At 47.4% G+C, this 25,302-nt stretch overlaps 1 protein-coding gene across 1 annotated transcript in view; it reads left to right on the forward strand.

Moving 5' to 3' along the window:
- Positions 1 to 25,302, forward strand: part of LOC129861374 (plasma membrane calcium-transporting ATPase 2-like) — a 168,137-nt gene that overhangs the window by 17,344 nt on the left and 125,491 nt on the right. The window contains exons 6-8 of the mRNA XM_055932757.1: positions 9,103 to 9,243; positions 9,340 to 9,381; positions 9,469 to 9,627. Of these exons, the coding sequence (XP_055788732.1) occupies positions 9,103 to 9,243; positions 9,340 to 9,381; positions 9,469 to 9,627 (342 nt within the window). The remainder of the gene's footprint in view (positions 1 to 9,102; positions 9,244 to 9,339; positions 9,382 to 9,468; positions 9,628 to 25,302) is intronic.

Below are 25,302 nucleotides of genomic sequence, written 5' to 3' on the forward strand. Positions count from 1 at the left end.
GTGATGGAGGTAGATATGTATAGGGGTAAGGTGACTATATACAGGGTCAGTACCATATTAACAATGTACAGGGATACTGGAGTGATGGAGGTAGATATGTATAGGGGTAAGGTGACTATATACAGGGTCAGTATCATATTAACAATGTACAGGGATACTGGAGTGATGGAGGTAGATATGTATAGAGGTAAGGTGACTATATACAGGGTCAGTACCATATTAACAATGTACAGGGATACTGGAGTGATGGAGGTAGATATGTATAGGGGGAAGGTGACTATATACAGGGTCAGTATCATATTAACAATGTACAGGGATACTGGAGTGATGGAGGTAGATATGTATAGGGGGAAGGGGACAGGGATACTGGAGTGATGGAGGTAGATATGTATAGGGGTAAGGTGACTATATACAGGGTCAGTACCATATTAACAATGTGCAGGGATACTGGAGTGATGGAGGTAGATATGTATAGGGGTAAGGAGACAGGGATACTGGAGTGATGGAGGTAGATATGTATAGGGGGAAGGAGACAGGGATACTGGAGTGATGGAGGTAGATATGTATAGGGGGAAGGAGACAGGGATACTGGAGTGATGGAGGTAGATATGTATAGGGGTAATCATACTATATACAGGGTCAGTACCATATTAACAATGTACAGGGATACTGGAGTGATGGAGGTAGATATGTATAGGGGTAAGGTGACTATATACAGGGTCAGTACCATATTAACAATGTACAGGGATACTGGAGTGATGGAGGTAGATATGTATAGGGGTAAGGTGACTATATACAGGGTCAGTACCATATTAACAATGTACAGGGATACTGGAGTGATGGAGGTAGATATGTATAGGGGTAAGGTGACTATATACAGGGTCAGTACCATACTAACAATGTGCAGGGATACTGGAGTGATGGAGGTAGATATGTATAGGGGTAAGGTGACTATATACAGGGTCAGTACCATATTAACAATGTACAGGGATACTGGAGTGATGGAGGTAGATATGTATAGGGGTGAGGCAACAGGATATATAATAAACAGAGTAGCAGCAGTACCTGAGTGTGTGTGTGTGTGTGTGTGTGTGTGTGTGTGTGTGTGTGTGTGTGTGTGTGTGTGTGTGTGTGTGTGTGTGTGTGTGTGTGTGTGTGTGTGTGTGTGTGTGTGTGTGTGTGTGTGTGTGTGTGTGTGTGTGTAGAGTCAGTATACAGTGGCTTGCGAAAGTATTCATTGTCCTGCTGGAAGGTGAACCTCCGTCCAAGCTTAAATCTCTGGAAGACAAACAGGTTTCCCTCAAGAATTTCCCTGTATTTAGCGCCATCGATCATTCCTTCAATTCTGAGCCCAGTCCCTGCCGATGAAAAACATCCCCACAGCATGATGCTGCCACCACCATGCTTCACTGTGGGGATGGTATTCTCGGGATGATGAGAGGTGTTGGATTTATGCCAGACATAGCGTTTTCATTGATGGCCAAAAAGCTACATTCTAGTCTCATCTGACTAGAGCTTCCATATGTTTGGGGAGTCTCCCACATGCCTTTTGGAAAACACCAAAAAAATTTACTTATTTTTTTCTTTAAGCAATGGCTTTTTCTGGCCGCTCTTCCGTAAAGCCCAGCTCTGTGGAGTCTACGGCTTAAAATGGTCCTATGGACAGATACTCCAATCTCCGCTGTGCAGCTTTGCAGCTCCTTCAGGGTCATCTTTGGTCTCTTTGTTGACTCTCTGATTAATGTCCTCCTTGCCTGGTCCGTTAGTTTTGGTGGGCAGCCCTCTCTTGGCAGGTTTGTTGTGATCCCATATTCTTTCAATTTTTTAATAGTGGATTTAATTGTGCTCCGTGGGACGTTTCTGATTTAAAAAAATATAACCCTTGGTCTTCATGGTGCCACTTACTTGGTGGTGCCCCTTGCTTAGTGGTGTTACAGACTCTGGGGCCTTTCAGAACAGGTGCATATATACTAAGATCATGTGACAGATCATGTGACACTTAGATTGCACACAGGTGGACTTTAATTAACAAATTATGTGACTTCTGAAGGTAATTGGTTCCACCAGATGTTATTTAGGGGCTTCATAGCAACCACTTTTCCGTTTTAATTTGTTTTTAACATTTTTAAACAAGTAATTTTTTTCATTTCACTTCACCAAATTTGACTATTTTGTATATGTCCTTTACATTAAATCAAATAAAAATCAATTTAAATTACAGGTTGTAATGCAACAAAATAGGAAAAACGCCAAGGGGGATGAATACTTTTGCAAGGCACTGTAAATACATGTGCATATTATGTGTGAGTGAGCAAATGATGGAGTGAGTGTTTGTGTGAGTGTGTAGGGCCCTGTGAGTCAGTGCAAAAATAAGAATAAAATACAGGTCAACTCAGATAGTCCGTGTAACCATTTTGTTAGCTTTTTAGCAGTCTTATGACTTGGCGGATATAAGCTGTTCAGGATCTTGTTGGTGTCAGACTAGATGCAATGGTACCGACTATATACAGTGCCATGCGGAAGCAGAAAGAACAGTCATTGGCTTGGGTGGCTGGACTCTTTAACAATTATAGGTCTTTCCTTTCACACTGCCTGGTATAGAAGTCCTGGATGGCAGGGAGATCATTTCTCTTCACACTGCCTGGTATAGAAGTCTTGGATGGCAGGGAGCTCGGCCCGAGTGATGACCTGGGCTGTCCGCACCACCCTCTGTGGCGCCATGCTATCGAGGGCGGTGTTATTGCCATACCAAGCAGTGATGCAGCCAGTCAAGATGCTCTCAATTGTACAGCTGTAGAACTTATTGAGAATTTAAGGGCCCATGCCAAACCTTTTCAACCTCCTGAGTGGGATGAGGCACTGTCGCGCCTCCTTCATGACTGTATCAAGATGTCGCCAATAGACATGCTCGCCTGGTTCCTGGCTCCAAAGCAACGTTGCAGTATCTTTTTTGTGCGTGTGTGTTATTACCAGAAAGTTTTTTTTGCATTATTACTTACAGATGGAAATACATTTTGGATGTCAGAGCAGCGGTAACTCACCAGCATAACTCACCTTTCCTAAATTGTGTCCTTTTTTCGTATACCCCGAGGTGATTTCACTTAAACCAAAGGTTGCTCCAAGACATGCGCCAGCGGAAAATAGTTATTCAGAGTGAACTTTAAGTCTGGCTCAGGAGGCGTGCAAACCATCCACCACTTCCGAGTATATTACTCGCTAATGTTCAGTTCCTGGACAATAAAGTAGATGAGCTCAGAGCGAGGATCTCCTTCCAGAGAAACATAAGGGACCGTAACAGATTCTGTTTCATGGAATCCTAGCTCTCTCCAGATATACATCCATAAAGCCAGCTGGGTTCTCAGTACATCACGTAGACAGGAATAAAGAACTCTCCAGGGAAAAGAAAGGAGGAGGTGTATGTTTCATGATTAACTACTCATGGTGTGATTGTGATAACGCACAGAAACTCAAGTCGTTTTGTTCACCCGACCTAGAATACCTCACAAACAAATGCTTACCGCATTACCTCACAAGAGAATTCTCTTTGGTCATCGTCACAGCCGTGTTTATTCCCCCTCAAGCCGATACCACAACAGCTCTCAAGGAATTACACTGGACTTTGTGCAAACTGGAAACCATATATCCTGAGGCTGCATTTATTGTAGCTGGGGACTTCAATAAAGCAAATCTGAGGAAAATGCTGTCGAAGTTTTACCAACCATTGTTACTCCCACTTCCGGGATGGCTACAAGTCCCTCCCCCGCCATCCCTTCAGCAAATCAGATCACACCTCCATTCTGCTCCTCCCTTCCTATAGGCAGAAACTCAAACAGGAAGTACCCGTGATAAGGACTGTTCAATGCTGGTCTGACCAATCCCATGCTTCATGATTGTTTTGATCACGCGGACTGGGATATGTTCCGGGTTGCCTCTGAGAATAACATTGTCGTATACACTGACACCGTGGCGAGTTAATCAGGAAGTGCATCGATCCCACCGTGACCATTAGAACCGATCCAAACCAAAGTCCAAGATGGCAGCATTTGTGAAAAACTGAAAGTACGAACCACCACTCTTAACCACGGCAAGGTGATTGGGAATATGGTAGAGTATAAACAGTCCAGTTATGCCTTCTGTAAGGGAATCAAACAGGCAAACTGTCAGTACAGAGACCAAGTGGAGTCGCAATGCAACGGCTCAGACACGAGATGTGGCAGGGCACCGACGTCTTGCTATCAGACAAGCTAAACTTTCTTTGCCCACTTCAAGGAAAACACAGTACCACCACCACGGCAGAGGACTGTGAGCTCTCGTTCTCCCGTGTCCGACATGAGTAAGACATTTAAGTAAGATGTTAACCCAGACGGCCCAGACTGCATCACTTGCCTCACAGCATGAGCAAAAGAGCATGTGCAGACCAACTGGCTGGAGTGTTTACGGACATATTCAATCTCTCCCTATCCCAGTCTGTTGTCCTCACTTGCTTCAAGATGTCCACCATTGTTCCTGTACCCAAGAAAGCAAAGGTAACTGAACTAAATGACAATAACACCCCGTAGCACTCTGTTCTGTCATCATGAAGTGCTTTGAGAGGCTAGTTAAGGATCATATCCATACCATCTTACCTGACACCCTAGACCCACTTCAGTTTGCATAGCACCCCAATAGATCCACGGCTGACGCAATTGCCATTGCACTCCACAATGCCCTATCCCACCTGGACTAAAGGAACACCTATGTAAGAATGCTGTTAATTGACTACAGCTCAGCATTCAACACCATAGTACCCTCCAAGCTCATTATCAAGCTGGAGGCCCTGGGTCTCAACCCCTCCCTGTGCAACTGGGTCCTGGATTTTTTGACGAGCCGCCCCCAGGTGGTGAAGGTAGGAAACAACATCTCCACTACGCTGATCCTCAACTCAATCGTCAATTCCTACAACGACGAGTCTACCTGCAGGGAGATGAGGGGCCCTGGCAGAGTGGGGCCAGGAAAATAACCTGTCCCTCAGCTTCAACAAAGTGAAAGAGCTGATCGTGGACTTCAGGAGACAACAGAGGGAGCATGTCCCCATCTATATCGATGGGGCCGCAGTGGAGAAGGTTTTAAAGCTTAAAATTCCCTCGGTGTACACATCATTGACAATCTGAAATGGTCCACCCACACAGACAATGTGGTGAAGAAGGCTCAACAAGGACTCATCAGCCTTAGGAGGCTGAAGAAATGTGTCTTGGCCCTTAAGACCCTCACAAACTTTTACAGATACAACATTGAGAGCATCCTGTCGGGCTGTATCATCGCCTGGTATGGCAAATGCACTGTCCGCAACCGCAGGGCTCTCCAGAGGGTGGGGCGGTCTACGCAATGCATCACCGGGGTCACACTGCCTGCCCTCCATCTAATCATCAAGTGACTGAACATTAGCCAGTAGAATGTAGGGGTTATCAGAGGTCCTCCATCTTATTATCTAGTGACTGTACATTAGCCAGTAGAATGGAGGGACGATCAGAGGTCCTCCATCTTATTATCAAGTGACTGAACATTAGCCAGTAGAATGTAGGGGTTATCAGAGGTCCTCCATCTTATTATCAAATGACTGTACATTAACCAGTAGAATGGCGGGATAAAATGTCCTCCGTCTGATTATCTATTATTATCTATATATTATTATCTTATTATCCCTTATCTTACCTTATTTGCACTCACTGTATATAGACTTTTTGTCTTCTTTTTTCTATTGTGTTATTGACTGTATGTTTTGTTGATTCCATGTGTAACTCTGTGTTGTTGAATGTGTCGAACTGCTTTGCTTTATCTTGGCCAGGTCGTAGTTGTAAATGAGAACTTGTTCTCAACTGGCCTACCTGGTTAAATATAGGTGGAATAAAAGATAGAAGCTGTTTTTCAGTGTCTCGGTCCCAGCTTTGATACTCCTGTACTTCCGGATGGTAGCGGAGTGAATAGGCAGTGGCTGAGGTGGCTGAGGTCCTATTTATGGACATCCTGTTCCTGTGACACCGGGGGCAGTAGATGTCCTGGAGGGCAGGCAGTGTGACCCCTGATCATCCCCACATACTTTCTAATGTACAGACTTGATGATAAGATGGAGGACCTCTGATCGTCCCTCCATTCTACTAGCTAATGTACAGTCACTAGATAATAAAATGGAGGACCTCTGATAATCCCTCCATTCTACTGGTTAATGTACAGTCACTAGATAATAAGATGGAGGACCTCTGATCGTCCCTCCATTCTACTGGTTAATGTACAGTCACTAGATAATAAGATGGAGGACCTCTGATCGTCCCGCCATTCTACTGGTTAATGTACAGTCACTAGATAATAAGATGGAGGACCTCTGATCGTCCCGCCATTCTACTGGTTAATGTAGAGTCACTAGATAATAAGATGGAGGACCTCTGATCGTTCCTCCATTCTACTGGCTAATGTACAGTCACTAGATAATAAGATGGAGGACCTCTGATCGTCCCTCCATTCTACTGGCTAATGTACAGTCACCTGATAATAAGATGGAGGACCTCTGATAATCCCTCCATTCAACTGGTTAATGTTCGGTCACTATTTGTATTATTTTATTTCACCTTTATTTAACCAGGTAGGCTAGTTGAGAACAAGTTCTCATTTGCAACTGCGACCTATCTCAAGGTCATCTGACTTTTAAATAGTCACCACTAGCCGGCCTCTGCCCAGTACTGTGCCCTGAACTTTAGCCACTGTCACTAGCTGACTACATTCATGTTACTCAACCCTGCATCTTAGAGGCTGCTGCCCTATGTACATAGTCATGGAACTCTGGTCACTTTAATAATGTTTTTAAACTGTTTTACCCATTTACCCATAAGACGATCAGAGGTCCTCCGTCTTATTATCTAGTGACTGTACATTAGCCAGTAGAATGGAGGGACGATCAGAGGTCCTCCATCTTATTATCTAGTGACTGTACATTAGCCAGTAGAATGGAGGGACGATCAGAGGTCCTCCATCTTATTATCTAGTGACTGTACATTAGCCAGTAGAATGGAGGGACGATCAGAGGTCCTCCATCTTATTATCTAGTGACTGTACATTAGCCAGTAGAATGGAGGGACGATCAGAGGTCCTCCATCTTATTATCTAGTGACTGTACATTAGCCAGTAGAATGGAGGGACGATCAGAGGTCCTCCATCTTATTATCTAGTTACTGTACATTAGCCAGTAGAATGGAGGGACGATCAGAGGTCCTCCATCTTATTATCTAGTGACTGTACATTAACCAGTAGAATGGAGGGACGATCAGAGGTCCTCCATCTTATTATCTAGTGACTGTACATTAGCCAGTAGAATGGAGGGACGATCAGAGGTCCTCCATCTTATTATCTAGTGACTGTACATTAGCCAGTAAAATGGAGGAACGATCAGAGGTCCTCCATCTTATTATCTAGTGACTGTACATTAGCCAGTAGAATGGAGGGACGATCAGAGGTCCTCCATCTTATTATCAAGTGACTGTACATTAACCAGTAGAATGGAGGGACGATCAGAGGTCCTCCATCTTATTATCTAGTGACTGTACATTAGCCAGTAGAATGGAGGGACGATCAGAGGTCCTCCATCTTATTATCTAGTGACTGTACATTAGCCAGTAGAATGGAGGGACGATCAGAGGTCCTCCATCTTATTATCTAGTGACTGTACATTAACCAGTAGAATGGAGGGACGATCAGAGGTCCTCCATCTTATTATCTAGTGACTGTACATTAGCCAGTAAAATGGAGGAACGATCAGAGGTCCTCCATCTTATTATCTAGTGACTGTACATTAGCCAGTAGAATGGAGGGACGATCAGAGGTCCTCCATCTTATTATCTAGTGACTGTATATTAGCCAGTAAAATGGAGGGACGATCAGAGGTCCTCCATCTTATTATCTAGTGACTGTACATTAGCCAGTAGAATGGAGGGACGATCAGAGGTCCTCCATCTTATTATCTAGTGACTGTATATTAGCCAGTAAAATGGAGGGACGATCAGAGGTCCTCCATCTTATTATCTAGTGACTCTACATTAGCCAGTAGAATGGAGGGACGATCAGAGGTCCTCCATCTTATTATCAAGTGACTGTACATTAACCAGTAGAATGGAGGGACGATCAGAGGTCCTCCATCTTATTATCTAGTGACTGTATATTAGCCAGTAAAATGGAGGGACGATCAGAGGTCCTCCATCTTATTATCTAGTGACTGTACATTAGCCAGTAGAATGGAGGGACGATCAGAGGTCCTCCATCTTATTATCTAGTGACTGTATATTAGCCAGTAAAATGGAGGGACGATCAGAGGTCCTCCATCTTATTATCTAGTGACTCTACATTAGCCAGTAGAATGGAGGGACGATCAGAGGTCCTCCATCTTATTATCAAGTGACTGTACATTAGTCAGTAGAATGGAAGGACGATCAGAGGTCCTCCATCTTATCATCAAGTGACTGTACATTTGCCAGTAGAATGGAGGGACGATCAGAGGTCCTCCATCTTATTATCAAGTGACTGTACATTAACCAGTAGAATGGAGGGACGATCAGAGGTCCTCCATCTTATTATCTAGTGACTGTACATTAACCAGTAGAATGGAGGGACGATCAGAGGTCCTCCATCTTATTATCTAGCGACTGTACATTAGCCAGTAGAATGGAGGGACGATCAGAGGTCCTCCATCTTATTATCTAGTGACTGTACATTAGTCAGTAGAATGGAGGGACGATCAGAGGTCCTCCATCTTATCATCAAGTGACTGTACATTTGCCAGTAGAATGGAGGGACGATCAGAGGTCCTCCATCTTATTATCAAGTGACTGTACATTTGCCAGTAGAATGGAGGGACGATCAGAGGTCCTCCATCTTATTATCTAGTGACTGTACATTAACCAGTAGAATGGAGGGACGATCAGAGGTCCTCCATCTTATCATCATGTATCAATGATCCAGTACGACGCCATCTTAATGGGTGTGTGTGTGGGGGGGGGGGGGGGTATATGAACATGTGTTTGTTCTTTTTGTACGTTTGTATATCATTTGTAATGTCTGTATGTGTGTGTCTCTCTGTAGGTACCCATGTGATGGAGGGTTCAGGCAGGATGCTGGTAACTGCTGTGGGGGTCAACTCTCAGACCGGTATCATCTTTACACTGCTGGGGGCCGGAGAGGGGGAGGAGGAAGAGGAGGAGGAGGATGACAAGAAGAAGAAGGGTAAGATGGAGTTAAAAACGACATAATATTTGCATTCATCTGTAGCAAACATTGATTGACTGATTGATTTAATGATTCATTGATTATCTCTATCAGGGAAGCAGCCCGAAGTGGTGGTGGAGAACAACCAGAATAAAGGTAACCAATCACAGACAAGGTCAGGGGTTGGAGGTCAGGGATCAGGTTGGGCTTACTTCGAAACGCCTGTGTGTGTGTGTCCTCCAGCCAAGAAGCAGGACGAGGCTGTAGCCATGGAGATGCAGCCTCTGAAGAGTGCAGAGGGAGGAGAGGTGGAGGACAAGAAGAGAGTCAACACAACAAAGAAGGAGAAGAGTGTTCTACAGGGTAAACTCACCAAACTGGCTGTGCAGATTGGGAAAGCAGGTAGGACCTTCTCTAACTCTGGGTTTTATTCTGTTAGGGCATACACATTTAATTTACTGTGGGTTATTCTGTCAGGCCATACACATTTAATTTACTGTGGTTTATTCTGTCAGGCCATACACATTTAATTTACTGTGTATAATTTGTTAGGCCATACACATTTAATTTACTGTGGATTATTCTGTTAGGCCATACACATTTAATTTACTGTGGTTTATTCTGTTAGGCCATACACATTTAATTTACTGGTAGGACCTTCTCTAACTCTGTGGTTTATTCTGTTAGGCCATACACATTTAATTTACTGTGGGTTATTCTGTTAGGCCATACACATTTAATTTACTGTGGTTTATTCTGTTAGGCCATACAAATTTAATTTACTGGTAGGACGTTCTCTAACTCTGTGGTTTATTCTGTTAGGCCATACACATTTAATTTACTGGTAGGACGTTCTCTAACTCTGTGTTTTATTCTGTTAGGCCATACACATTTAATTTACTGGTAGGACGTTCTCTAACTCTGTGTTTTATTCTGTTAGGCCATACACATTTAATTTACTGGTAGGACGTTCTCTAACTCTGTGTTTTATTCTGTTAGGCCATACACATTTAATTTACTGGTAGGACGTTCTCTAACTCTGTGTTTTATTCTGTTAGGCCATACACATTTAATTTACTGGTAGGACGTTCTCTAACTCTGTGGTTTATTCTGTTAGGCCATACAAATTTAATTTACTGGTAGGACGTTCTCTAACTCTGTGGTTTATTCTGTTAGGCCATACAAATTTAATTTGTAACAGATGAGCTTCACTTTTCTCACTTTTTTTACCGACTTCTGCGGTGCTGTATAGTGTCCAATATAGTGTCCAATCTCCCGTGATGATTTCCCATGCTGATGCTTGAGAATCAAAGACCAAACCGCCTCAGATCACCCGCTTTGGGCCTCTGATTGGACAGTGACACAAAACACAACACACACACACACACACACACACACATTTCTCTCGCGTGCCAGTATGGCTTTGATCAGCCAAAATGCATACTATTTTTATGATTCAGGTTAAACAAATTCATATTATTTACGTTATTTGCAAACGGTCGGTTAAATACATTTTCTGACCTATTTGAAGCAGTTAATACCCGAAACATAACGTCACCGAACGACTGGCCAGAGATCAGGGCATTCATCAGCAAAGACGAAGGGCAAACATGGTAGCGTTTTGGACAACAAAATAAGTGATGACGTTGAAGAATTTCAGATGTATGGGGATTTGTGATTCATAACTTACATTTTCCCGGAAGCTTACTACTTGTAGTAGACAGACAGACAACACCAAGGCGGAATGTGTTTGAAGTTCTCATGCACCGCAGAGAACAGTCCGCATATCCTGCAAAATGCATTGCCATTGCATTGCACACACTTTGCACAGATCAGGAGCTCCACAATGACGGTGTCGACTGTCTCCGAGGTGGGGGCTTTTTTCCTGGCAGCCGAATGACGCAATTGATGGAGAATGTGGTGAGTAACTAACTGTATAGGCCTATTGGCCGCACATTTAGTAAAGCTTTCTTTGTGACAATTTCTGGTAGAAGCGCTATAGACATGGAATAGATTGATGCTTCTAATTGTGCATTTTAAATAATGTTTATTCTGTAAATCAGTGGTTCCCAACCAGGGGAACTAGGACCACTGGGGGTAATTGGCCTATCCACAGGGGGTACTAGGACCCTGGGGGTAATTGGCCTATCCACAGGGGGTACTAGGACCACTGGGGGTAATTGGCCTATCCACAGGGGGTACAAGGACACTGGAGATACTCTGCCTATCCACAGAGGGTACTCGGACACGGGGGTACTCGGCCTATCCACAGGGGGTACAAGGACACTGGGTGCGCGGCCTATCCACAGGGGGTACTCGGACACGGGGGTACTCGGCCTATCCACAGGGGGTACTCGGACACGGGGGTACTCGGCCTATCCACAGGGGGTACTCGGACACGGGGGTACTCGGCCTATCCACAGGGGGTACTCGGACACTGGGGGTACTCGGCCTATCCACAGGGGGTACTCGGACACAAGGGTACTCGGCCTATCCACAAGGGGGTACTCGGCCTATCCGCAAGGGGTACTAGGACCACTGGGGTACTCGGCCTATCCACAGGGGGTACTCGGACACTGGAGGTACTCGACCTATCCACAAGGGGTACTCGGACCACTGGGGTACTCGGCCTATCCACAGGGGGTACTCGGACACTGGAGGTACTCGACCTATCCACAAGGGGTACTCGGACCACTGGGGTACTCGGCCTATCCACAGGGGGTACTCGGACACAGGGGTACTCGGCCTATCCACAGGGGTTACTCGGCCTATCCATTGGGGGTACAAGGACACTGGGGGTACTCTGCCTATCCACAGGGGGTAGTCGGACACTGGGGGTACTCGGCCTATCCACAAGGGGTACTCTGCCTATCCATTGGGGGTACAAGGACACTGGGTGTACTCTGCCTAGCCACAGGGGGTACTCGGCCTATCCATTGGGGGTACAAGGACACTGGGTGTACTCTGCCTATCCACAGGGGGTACTCGAACACTGGAGGTACTCGGCCTATCCACAAGGGATACTAGGACCACTGGGGTACTCGGCCTATCCACAGGGGGTACTCGGACACTGGGGGCGCGCAGCCTATCCACAGGGGGTACTCGGCCTATCCATTGGGGGTACAAGGACACTGGGTGTACTCTGCCTATCCACAGGGGGTACAAGGACACTGGGTGTACTCTGCCTATCCACAGGGGGTACCCGGACACTGGGGGTACTTGGTCTATCTACAGGGGTACTTGATCTATCCACAGGGAGTACTTGGTCTATCTACATGGGGGTACTTGGTCTATCCACAGGGGGTACTTGGTCTATCCACAGGGGTACTTGGTCTATCTACAGGGGTACTTGGTCTATCCACAGGGGGTACTTGGTCTATCTACAGGGGTACTTGGTCTATCCACAGGGGGTACTTGGTCTATCTACAGGGGGTACTTGGTCTATCTACAGGGGTACTTGGTCTATCTACAGGGGGTACTTGGTCTATCCACAGGGGGTACTTGGTCTATCTACAGGGGGTACTTGGTCTATCCACAGGGGGTACTTGGTCTATCTACAGGGGGTACTTGGTCTATCTACATGGGGGTACTTGGTCTATCCACAGGGGGTACTTGGTCTATCTACAGGGGGTACTTGGTCTATCCACAGGGGGTACTTGGTCTATCTACAGGGGGTACTTGGTCTATCCACAGGGGGTACTTGGTCTATCCACAGGGGGTACTTGGTCTATCTACAGGGGTACTCGGTCTATCTACAGGGGGTACTTGGTCTATCTACAGGGGGTACTTGGTCTATCTACAGGGGTACTTGGTCTATCCACAGGGGGTACTTGGTCTATCTACAGGGGTACTTGGTCTATCCACAGGGGGTACTTGGTCTATCCACAGGGGGTACTTGGTCTATCCACAGGGGTACTTGGTCTATCTACAGGGGGTACTTGGTCTATCTACAGGGGGTACTTGGTCTATCTACAGGGGGTACTTGGTCTATCCACAGGGGGTACTTGGTCTATCCACAGGGGGTACTTGGTCTATCTGCAGGGGTACTTGGTCTATCTACAGGGGGTACTTGGTCTATCTACAGGGGGTACTTGGTCTATCTACAGGGGGTACTTGATCTATCCACAGGGGGTACTCGGTCTATCCACAGGGGGTACTTGGTCTATCCACAGGGGGTACTTGGTCTATCCACAGGGGGTACTCGGTCTATCCACAGGGGGTACTTGGTCTATCTACAGGGGGTACTTGGTCTATCTACAGGGGGTACTCGGTCTATCCACAGGGGGTACTTGGTCTATCCACAGGGGGTACTTGGTCTATCTATAGGGGGTACTTGGTCTATCTACAGGGGTACTTGGTCTATCTACAGGGGTACTTGGTCTATCCACAGGGGGTACTTGGTCTATCTACAGGGGGTACTTGGTCTATCTACAGGGGGTACTTGGTCTATCCACAGGGGGTACTTGGTCTATCCACAGGGGGTACTCGGTCTATCTACAGGGGGTACTTAGTCTATCTACAGGGGGTACTTGGTCTATCTACAGGGGTACTTGGTCTATCCACAGGGGGTACTTGGTCTATCTACAGGGGTACTTGGTCTATCCACAGGGGGTACTTGGTCTATCCACAGGGGTACTTGGTCTATCTGCAGGGGGTACTTGGTCTATCTACAGGGGGTACTTGGTCTATCTGCAGGGGGTACTTGGTCTATCTGCAGGGGTACTTGGTCTATCTACAGGGGGTACTTGGTCTATCCACAGGGGGTACTTGGTCTATCTACAGGGGGTACTTGGTCTATCCACAGGGGGTACTTGGTCTATCCACAGGGGGTACTTGGTCTATCCACAGGGGGTACTTGGTCTATCCACAGGGGGTACTTGGTCTATCTACAGGGGGTACTTGGTCTATCTACAGGGGGTACTTGGTCTATCCACAGGGGGTACTTGGTCTATCTACAGGGGGTACTTGGTCTATCTACAGGGGGTACTTGGTCTATCTACAGGGGTACTTGGTCTATCCACAGGGGGTACTTGGTCTATCCACAGGGGGTACTCAGTCTATCTACAGGGGGTACTTGGTCTATCTACAGGGGGTACTCAGTCTATCTACAGGGGGTACTTGGTCTATCTACAGGGGGTACTTGGTCTATCTACAGGGGGTACTTGGTCTATCCACAGGGGGTACTTGGTCTATCCACAGGGGGTACTCAGTCTATCTACAGGGGTACTTGGTCTATCCACAGGGGGTACTTGGTCTATCCACAGGGGGTACTCAGTCTATCTACAGGGGGTACTTGGTCTATCTACAGGGGGTACTTGGTCTATCTACAGGGGGTACTTGGTCTATCCACAGGGGGTACTTGGTCTATCCACAGGGGGTACTTGGTCTATCCACAGGGGGTACTTGGTCTATCCACAGGGGTACTTGGTCTATCTGCAGGGGGTACTTGGTCTATCTACAGGGGGTACTTGGTCTATCCACAGGGGGTACTTGGTCTATCTGCAGGGGGTACTTGGTCTATCTACAGGGGTACTTGGTCTATCTGCAGGGGGTACTTGGTCTATCTACAGGGAGTACTTGGTCTATCCACAGGGGGTACTTGGTCTATCCACAGGGGGTACTTGGTCTATCCACAGGGGGTACTTGGTCTATCTACAGGGGGTACTTGGTCTATCCACAGGGGGTACTTGGTCTATCTACAGGGGGTACTTGGTCTATCTACAGGGGGTACTTGGTCTATCTGCAGGGGGTACTTGGTCTATCCACAGGGGGTACTTGGTCTATCCACAGGGAGTACTTGGTCTATCTACAGGGGGTACTTGGTCTATCTACAGGGGGTACTTGGTCTATCCACAGGGGGTACTTGGTCTATCCACAGGGGGTACTTGGTCTATCTACAGGGGGTACTTGGTCTATCCACAGGGGGTACTTGGTCTATCCACAGGGGGTACTTGGTCTATCCACTGGGGGTACTTGGTCTATCCACTGGGGGTACTTGGTCTATCTACAGGCGGTACTTGGTCTATCCACAGGGAGTACTTGGTCTATCTACATGGGGGTACTTGGTCTATCCACAGGGGGTACTTGGTCTATCCACAGGGGGTACTTGGTCTATCCACTGGGGGTACTTGGTCTATCTACAGGCGGTACTTGGTCTATCCACAGGGAGTACTTGGTCTATCTACATGGGGGTACTTGGTCTATCTACAGGGGGTACTTGGTCTATCCACAGGGAGTACTTGGTCTATCTACAGGGGGTACTTGGTCTATCTACAGGGGTACTCGGTCTATCCACAGGGGGTACTTGGTCTATCCACAGGGGTACTTGGTCTATCTACAGGGGGTACTTGGTCTATCTACAGGGGTACTCGGTCTATCCACAGGGGGTACTTGGTCTATCCACAGGGGGTACTTGGTCTATCCACAGGGGGTACTTGGTCTATCTATAGGGGGTACTTGGTCTATCTACAGGGGTACTTGGTCTATCTACAGGGGTACTTGGTCTATCCACAGGGGGTACTTGGTCTATCTACAGGGGGTACTTGGTCTATCCACAGGGGGTACTTGGTCTATCTACAGGGGGTACTTGGTCTATCCACAGGGGGTACTTGGTCTATCTACAGGGAGTACTTGGTCTATCCACAGGGGGTACTTGGTCTATCTACAGGGGGTACTTGGTCTATCTACAGGGGTACTTGGTCTATCCACAGGGGGTACTTGGTCTATCTACAGGGGTACTTGGTCTATCCACAGGGGGTACTTGGTCTATCCACAGGGGTACTTGGTCTATCTGCAGGGGGTACTTGGTCTATCCACAGGGGGTACTTGGTCTATCTACAGGGGGTACTTGGTCTATCCACAGGGGGTACTTGGTCTATCCACAGGGGGTACTTGGTCTATCCACAGGGAGTACTTGGTCTATCTACAGGGGGTACTTGGTCTATCTACAGGGGGTACTTGGTCTATCCACAGGGGGTACTTGGTCTATCCACAGGGGGTACTTGGTCTATCCACAGGGGGTACTTGGTCTATCCACAGGGGGTACTTGGTCTATCTACAGGGGGTACTTGGTCTATCCACAGGGGGTACTTGGTCTATCCACAGGGGGTACTTGGTCTATCCACAGGGGGTACTTGGTCTATCCACAGGGGGTACTTGGTCTATCTACAGGGGGTACTTGGTCTATCTACAGGGGGTACTTGGTCTATCCACAGGGGTACTTGGTCTATCTGCAGGGGGTACTTGGTCTATCTACAGGGGGTACTTGGTCTATCCACAGGGGGTACTTGGTCTATCTGCAGGGGGTACTTGGTCTATCTACAGGGGGTACTTGGTCTATCTACAGGGGGTACTTGGTCTATCCACAGGGGGTACTTGGTCTATCCACAGGGGGTACTTGGTCTATCCACAGGGGGTACTCGGTCTATCCACAGGGGGTACTTGGTCTATCTGCAGGGGGTACTCGGTCTATCTACAGGGGGTACTCGGTCTATCCACAGGGGGTACTTGGTCTATCCACAGGGGGTACTTGGTCTATCTGCAGGGGGTACTTGGTCTATCTGCAGGGGGTACTTGGTCTATCTGCAGGGGGTACTTGGTCTATCTACAGGGGTACTTGGTCTATCTGCAGGGAGTACTTGGTCTATCTGCAGGGGGTACTTGGTCTATCTGCAGGGGGTACTTGGTCTATCTACAGGGGGTACTTGGTCTATCTACAGGGGTACTTGGTCTATCCACAGGGGGTACTTGGTCTATCCACAGGGGGTACTTGGTCTATCCACAGGGGGTACTTGGTCTATCTACAGGGGTACTTGGTCTATCTACAGGGGGTACTTGGTCTATCTACAGGGGGTACTTGGTCTATCCACAGGGGGTACTCGGTCTATCCACAGGGGTACTTGGTCTATCTACAGGGGGTACTCGGTCTATCCACAGGGGTACTTGGTCTATCTACAGGGGGTACTTGGTCTATCTACAGGGGGTACTTGGTCTATCTACAGGGGTACTTGGTCTATCTACAGGGGGTACTTGGTCTATCCACAGGGGGTACTTGGTCTATCTACAGGGGGTACTTGGTCTATCCACAGGGGGTACTTAGTCTATCCACAGGGGGTACTTGGTCTATCTACAGGGGGTACTTGGTCTATCTACAGGGGGTACTTGGTCTATCTACAGGGGGTACTTGGTCTATCTACAGGGGGTACTTGGTCTATCCACAGGGGTACTTGGTCTATCTACAGGGGGTACTTGGTCTATCTACAGGGGGTACTTGGTCTATCCACAGGGGGTACTTGGTCTATCCACAGGGGGTACTTGGTCTATCCACAGGGGGTACTTGGTCTATCCACAGGGGGTACTTGGTCTATCTACAGGGCGTACTTGGTCTATCTACAGGGGGTACTTGGTCTATCTGCAGGGGGTACTTGGTCTATCCACAGGGGTACTTGGTCTATCTACAGGGGGTACTTGGTCTATCTGCAGGGGGTACTTGGTCTATCTACAGGGGGTACTTGGTCTATCCACAGGGGGTACTTGGTCTATCTACAGGGAGTACTTGGTCTATCCACAGGGGGTACTTGGTCTATCTACAGGGGGTACTTGGTCTATCTACAGGGGTACTTGGTCTATCCACAGGGGGTACTTGGTCTATCTACAGGGGTACTTGGTCTATCCACAGGGGGTACTTGGTCTATCCACAGGGGTACTTGGTCTATCTGCAGGGGGTACTTGGTCTATCCACAGGGGGTACTTGGTCTATCTACAGGGGGTACTTGGTCTATCCACAGGGGGTACTTGGTCTATCCACAGGGGGTACTTGGTCTATCCACAGGGAGTACTTGGTCTATCTACAGGGGGTACTTGGTCTATCTACAGGGGGTACTTGGTCTATCCACAGGGGGTACTTGGTCTATCCACAGGGGGTACTTGGTCTATCCACAGGGGGTACTTGGTCTATCCACAGGGGGTACTTGGTCTATCTACAGGGGGTACTTGGTCTATCCACAGGGGGTACTTGGTCTATCCACAGGGGGTACTTGGTCTATCCACAGGGGGTACTTGGTCTATCCACAGGGGGTACTTGGTCTATCTACAGGGGGTACTTGGTCTATCTACAGGGGGTACTTGGTCTATCCACAGGGGTACTTGGTCTATCTGCAGGGGGTACTTGGTCTATCTACAGGGGGTACTTGGTCTATCCACAGGGGGTACTTGGTCTATCTGCAGGGGGTACTTGGTCTATCTACAGGGGGTACTTGGTCTATCTACAGGGGGTACTTGGTCTATCCACAGGGGGTACTTGGTCTATCCACAGGGGGTACTTGGTCTATCCACAGGGGGTACTCGGTCTATCCACAGGGGGTACTTGGTCTATCTGCAGGGGGTACTCGGTCTATCTACAGGGGGTACTCGGTCTATCCACAGGGGGTACTTGGTCTATCCACAGGGGGTACTTGGTCTATCTGCAGGGGGTACTTGGTCTATCTGCAGGGGGTACTTGGTCTATCTGCAGGGGGTACTTGGTCTATCTACAGGGGTACTTGGTCTATCTGCAGGGGGTACTTGGTCTATCTGCAGGGGGTACTTGGTCTATCTGCAGGGGGTACTTGGTCTATCTACAGGGGGTACTTGGTCTATCTACAGGGGTACTTGGTCTATCCACAGGGGGTACTTGGTCTATCCACAGGGGGTACTTGGTCTATCCACAGGGGGTACTTGGTCTATCTACAGGGGTACTTGGTCTATCTACAGGGGGTACTTGGTCTATCTACAGGGGGTACTTGGTCTATCCACAGGGGGTACTCGGTCTATCCACAGGGGTACTTGGTCTATCTACAGGGGGTACTCGGTCTATCCACAGGGGTACTTGGTCTATCTACAGGGGGTACTTGGTCTATCTACAGGGGGTACTTGGTCTATCTACAGGGGTACTTGGTCTATCTACAGGGGGTACTTGGTCTATCCACAGGGGGTACTTGGTCTATCTACAGGGGGTACTTGGTCTATCCACAGGGGGTACTTAGTCTATCCACAGGGGGTACTTGGTCTATCTACAGGGGGTACTTGGTCTATCTACAGGGGGTACTTGGTCTATCTACAGGGGGTACTTGGTCTATCTACAGGGGGTACTTGGTCTATCCACAGGGGTACTTGGTCTATCTACAGGGGGTACTTGGTCTATCTACAGGGGGTACTTGGTCTATCCACAGGGGGTACTTGGTCTATCCACAGGGGGTACTTGGTCTATCCACAGGGGGTACTTGGTCTATCCACAGGGGGTACTTGGTCTATCTACAGGGCGTACTTGGTCTATCTACAGGGGGTACTTGGTCTATCTGCAGGGGGTACTTGGTCTATCCACAGGGGTACTTGGTCTATCTACAGGGGGTACTTGGTCTATCTGCAGGGGGTACTTGGTCTATCCACAGGGGGTACTTGGTCTATCTGCAGGGGTACTTGGTCTATCTACAGGGGGTACTTGGTCTATCCACAGGGGGTACTTGGTCTATCTACAGGGGGTACTCGGTCTATCTACAGGGGGTACTCGGTCTATCCACAGGGGTACTTGGTCTATCTACAGGGGTACTCGGTCTATCCACAGGGGTACTTGGTCTATCCACAGGGGGTACTTGGTCTATCTACAGGGGTACTCGGTCTATCTACAGGGGGTACTCGGTCTATCCACAGGGGTACTTGGTCTATCTACAGGGGGTACTTGGTCTATCTACAGGGGGTACTTGGTCTATCTACAGGGGTACTTGGTCTATCTACAGGGGGTACTTGGTCTATCCACAGGGGGTACTTGGTCTATCTACAGGGGGTACTTGGTCTATCCACAGGGGGTACTTAGTCTATCCACAGGGGGTACTTGGTCTATCTACAGGGGGTACTTGGTCTATCTACAGGGGGTACTTGGTCTATCTACAGGGGGTACTTGGTCTATCTACAGGGGGTACTTGGTCTATCCACAGGGGTACTTGGTCTATCTACAGGGGGTACTTGGTCTATCTACAGGGGGTACTTGGTCTATCCACAGGGGGTACTTGGTCTATCCACAGGGGGTACTTGGTCTATCCACAGGGGGTACTTGGTCTATCCACAGGGGGTACTTGGTCTATCTACAGGGGGTACTTGGTCTATCCACAGGGGGTACTTGGTCTATCTACAGGGGTACTTGGTCTATCCACAGGGGGTACTTGGTCTATCTACAGGGGGTACTTGGTCTATCCACAGGGGGTACTTGGTCTATCTGCAGGGGGTACTTGGTCTATCCACAGGGGGTACTTGGTCTATCCACAGGGGGTACTTGGTCTATCTACAGGGGGTACTTGGTCTATCTACAGGGGTACTTGGTCTATCCACTGGGGGTACTTGGTCTATCTACAGGGGGTACTTGGTCTATCCACAGGGGGTACTTGGTCTATCCACAGGGGGTACTTGGTCTATCCACAGGGGTACTTGGTCTATCTACAGGGGGTACTTGGTCTATCTACAGGGGGTACTTGGTCTATCCACAGGGAGTACTTGGTCTATCTACAGGGGGTACTTGGTCTATCTACAGGGGTACTTGGTCTATCTACAGGGGGTACTTGGTCTATCCACAGGGAGTACTTGGTCTATCTACAGGGGGTACTTGGTCTATCTACAGGGGTACTTGGTCTATCCACAGGGGGTACTTGGTCTATCCACAGGGGGTACTTGGTCTATCCACAGGGGGTACTTGGTCTATCTACAGGGGGTACTTGGTCTATCCACAGGGGGTACTCGGTCTATCCACAGGGGGTACTTGGTCTATCTGCAGGGGGTACTCGGTCTATCTACAGGGGTACTTGAGAAGACTCATGAGACCATAGGACTACTGGTAAAATGCACATGAAGGGGTACATCAGGGGTACTCTGGGCAGAGCAACATTTAGTTGGTGGTACAGTAACCGGAAAAGGTTGGGAACCACTGCAGTGACACAATCCTTTTGGTCATTTAATCCTTCAGTGACTCTGGACGTGACCTCGTATGAAGCCGTACTTGACTCAGTACTGCCGACTGCAGGATAATAACGAGAGTGCAAATAACAATATTACATAAATATTCTACTCATCACATTAAATTATGATTTGAATCTAGAAGATAGGAGAATGCACCTTTTTCAGTTCTGCATTCATTTTACTGAGCTAAACTTATTTTTAAATAGCCCTGTTTCTTCTCGAAGTCTAGATAAACCTATGAATAGTGGATTATATTTATTTATTTACATTTCAGTAAAGAACTGATTATACATTACATGTGATTAAAATTGTTTATTTTTTGTCAATAATTATTTCATTCGGAGTACAGATTAGAATGTTGTATTCTATTATACATCTTATATTATGTTCGTTGATGTTTGTTCATGTTAATTAATTCATGTTAATTTATTTAATAATGATAATCAGACTCAAATGTTTATATTTCTCCTATTTTCTTATGTCCATATAGGCTGAATATTCATTACCAGATTGTCCAAAGCACTCTGGTATATGGACCCCGATCTGGAGAAGTTCAAGGCAAGGGGCTTAGCCACACCAGACCGATTCCTGCAATTACCACAAGGCCTCGGATCCTACTATTACAACAGATACCAGGAAACACAACACAAGGCACCCAAACTGGATCCAGATCTGGGATTACTGCAGACTGCTCTCTACCTCAATATCCAAGCCCTGGGCAAACCGAGGTCACTTTACAGGTATTTTTATGAATGGATTGTGTCACTTTTTCATATCAATTAAGTTTGTGGAAAGCTACTACTCCTTGTAGATTCACTGTGTCTGATGATGGAAAGCTACTACTCCTTGTAGATTCACTGTGTCTGATGATGGGAAGCTACTACTCCTTGTAGATTCACTGTCTGATGATGGGAAGCTACTACTCCTTGTAGATTCACTGTGTCTGATGTTGGGAAGCTACTACTCCTTGTAGATTCACTGTCTGATGATGGGAAGCTACTACTCCTTGTAGATTCACTGTGTCTGATGTTGGGAAGCTACTACTCCTTGTAGATTCACTGTGTCTGATGATGGGAAGCTACTACTCCTTGTAGATTCACTGTGTCTGATGATGGGAAGCTACTACTCCTTGTAGATTCACTGTGTCTGATGATGGGAACCTACTACTCCTTGTAGATTCACTGTGTCTGATGATGGGAAGCTACTACTCCTTGTAGATTCACTGTGTCTGATGATGGGAAGCTACTACTCCTTGTAGATTCACTGTGTCTGATGATGGAAAGCTACTACTCCTTGTAGATTCACTGTGTCTGATGATGGGAAGCTACTACTCCTTGTAGATTCACTGTGTCTGATGTTGGGAAGCTACTACTCCTTGTAGATTCACTGTGTCTGATGATGGGAAGCTACTACTCCTTGTAGATTCACTGTCTGATGATGGGAAGCTACTACTCCTTGTAGATTCACTGTGTCTGATGATGGAAAGCTACTACTCCTTGTAGATTCACTGTGTCTGATGATGGGAAGCTACTACTCCTTGTAGATTCACTGTGTCTGATGATGGGAAGCTACTACTCCTTGTAGATTCACTGTGTCTGATGATGGAAAGCTACTACTCCTTGTAGATTCACTGTGTCTGATGACGGAAAACGGCACCATTTATTTCTGTATTTTGCTTTATGTTTTAAAAACCTCTCAGTTAAAACTTCTTGTTTCTTTGTTGTGTATTTCAAATGAAATGAGATGTCAGAGAGGATGTGGTGCATGTAAAAGCGTCCATGGCAGCATCCCACTTGAAGAAGGTGAATCAAACATTGACCAGACATCACCAACAGTCCCAAACACACACCAGAGGTGTACGTTTTATGAGAACATCATGCGGACTAGTAAGCCCCTCGTACAACACTCTGTTGCAAGCCTTAGAGAAAATGGCCCAACATCACCCTTGCTTCCTACTGGACTCTTCTCCTGATGACACATCCCAGTGGAGGAAATAGATTGACAACTTGAAACTTCCATTGACTTTTACTTTTTACAAGTACGCCTGTGGTAATTACCTAGGCACTCAGACATTCATATGGAAGGTATCGTCACATAACAATGAAGTTCATGAGACCAGGCAAGCTTCTGTCTGATAGCGATGGCTTCATGAGACCAGGCAAGCTTCTGTCTGATAGCGATGGCTTCATGAGACCAGGCAAGCTTCTGTCTGATAGCGATGGCTTCATGAAACCAGGCAAGCTTCTGTCTGATAGCGATGGCTTCATGAGACCAGACAAGCTTCTGTCTGATAGCGATCGGTTCATGAGACCAGGCAAGCTTCTGTCTGATAGCGATCGGTTCATGAGACCAGGCAAGCTTCTGTCCGAGAGCGATGGCTTCATGAGACCAGGCAAGCTTCTGTCTGATAGCGATGGCTTCATGAGACCAGGCAAGCTTCTGTCAGATAGCGATGGCTTCATGAGACCAGGCAAGCTTCTGTCTGATAGCGATGGCTTCATGAGACCAGGCAAGCTTCTGTCAGATAGCGATGGCTTCATGAGACCAGGCAAGCTTCTGTCTGATAGCGATGGCTTCATGAGACCAGGCAAGCTTCTGTCTGATAGCGATGGCTTCATGAGACCAGGCAAGCTTCTGTCTGATAGCGATGGCTTCATGAAACCAGGCAAGCTTCTGTCTGATAGCGATGGCTTCATGAGACCAGGCAAGCTTCTGTCTGATAGCGATGGCTTCATGAGACCAGGCAAGCTTCTGTCTGATAGCGATGGCTTCATGAGACCAGGCAAGCTTCTGTCTGATAGCGATGACTTCATGAGACCAGGCAAGCTTCTGTCTGATAGCGATGGCTTCATGAGACCAGGCAAGCTTCTGTCTGATAGCGATGGCTTCATGAGACCAGGCAAGCTTCTGTCATCTTCACACCGATAAAATAAATAAACAACCAGCATGCAGCACTGGAGCAAAAAGCTCATCCTGCCAAAGTGAACAGCAGTTACTGACAGACGATGCTGAACAGGGCCTGCTTGATGGTGATGACCCAGAGATTATCCTTGTTCCTCCTTGATGGTGATGACACAGAGAGTATCCTTGTTCCTCCTTGATGGTGATGACCCAGAGAGTATCCTTGTTCCTCCTTGATGGTGATGACCCAGAGTATCCTTGTTCCTCCTTGATGGTGATGACCCAGAGAGTATCCTTGTTCCTCCTTGATGGTGATGACCCATAGAGTATCCATGTTCCTCCTTGATGGTGATGACCCAGAGAGTATCCTTGTTCCTCCTTGATGGTGATGACCCTGAGAGTATCCTTGTCCCTCCTTGATGGTGATGACCCAGAGAGTATCCTTGTACCTCCTTGATGGTGATGACCCAGAGAGTATCCTTGTTCCTCCTTGATGGTGATGACCCAGAGAGTATCCTTGTTCCTCCTTGATGGTGATGACCCAGAGACTATCCTTGTTCCTCCTTGATGGTAATGACCCAGAGAGTATCCTTGTACCTCCTTGATGGTGATGACCCAGAGAGTATCCTTGTTCCTCCTTGATAGTGACGACCCAGAGAGTATCCTTGTCCCTCCTTGATGGTGATGACCCAGAGAGTATCCTTGTTCCTCCTTGATGGTGATGACCCAGAGAGTATCCTTGTCCTTCCTTGATGGTAATGACCCAGAGAGTATCCTTGTTCCTCCTTGATGGTGATGAACCAGAGAGTATCCTTGTTCCTCCTTGATGGTGATGACCCAGAGACTATCCTTGTTCCTCCTTGATGGTAATGACCCAGAGGGTATCCTTGTACCTCCTTGATGGTGATGACCCAGAGAGTATCCATGTTCCTCCTTGATAGTGACGACCCAGAGAGTATCCTTGTCCCTCCTTGATGGTGATGACCCAGAGAGTATCCTTGTTCCTCCTTGATGGTGATGACCCAGAGAGTATCCTTGTTCCTCCTTGATGGTGATGACCCAGAGAGTATCCTTGTCCCTCCTTGATGGTGATGACCCAGAGACTATCCTTGTTCCTCCTTGATGGTAATGACCCAGAGACTGTCCTTGTTCCTCCTTGATGGTAATGACCCAGAGAGTATCCCTGTTCCTCCT

Source organism: Salvelinus fontinalis, chromosome 8 (genome assembly GCF_029448725.1).
Source record: "Salvelinus fontinalis isolate EN_2023a chromosome 8, ASM2944872v1, whole genome shotgun sequence".
NCBI lineage: Eukaryota > Metazoa > Chordata > Actinopteri > Salmoniformes > Salmonidae > Salvelinus > Salvelinus fontinalis.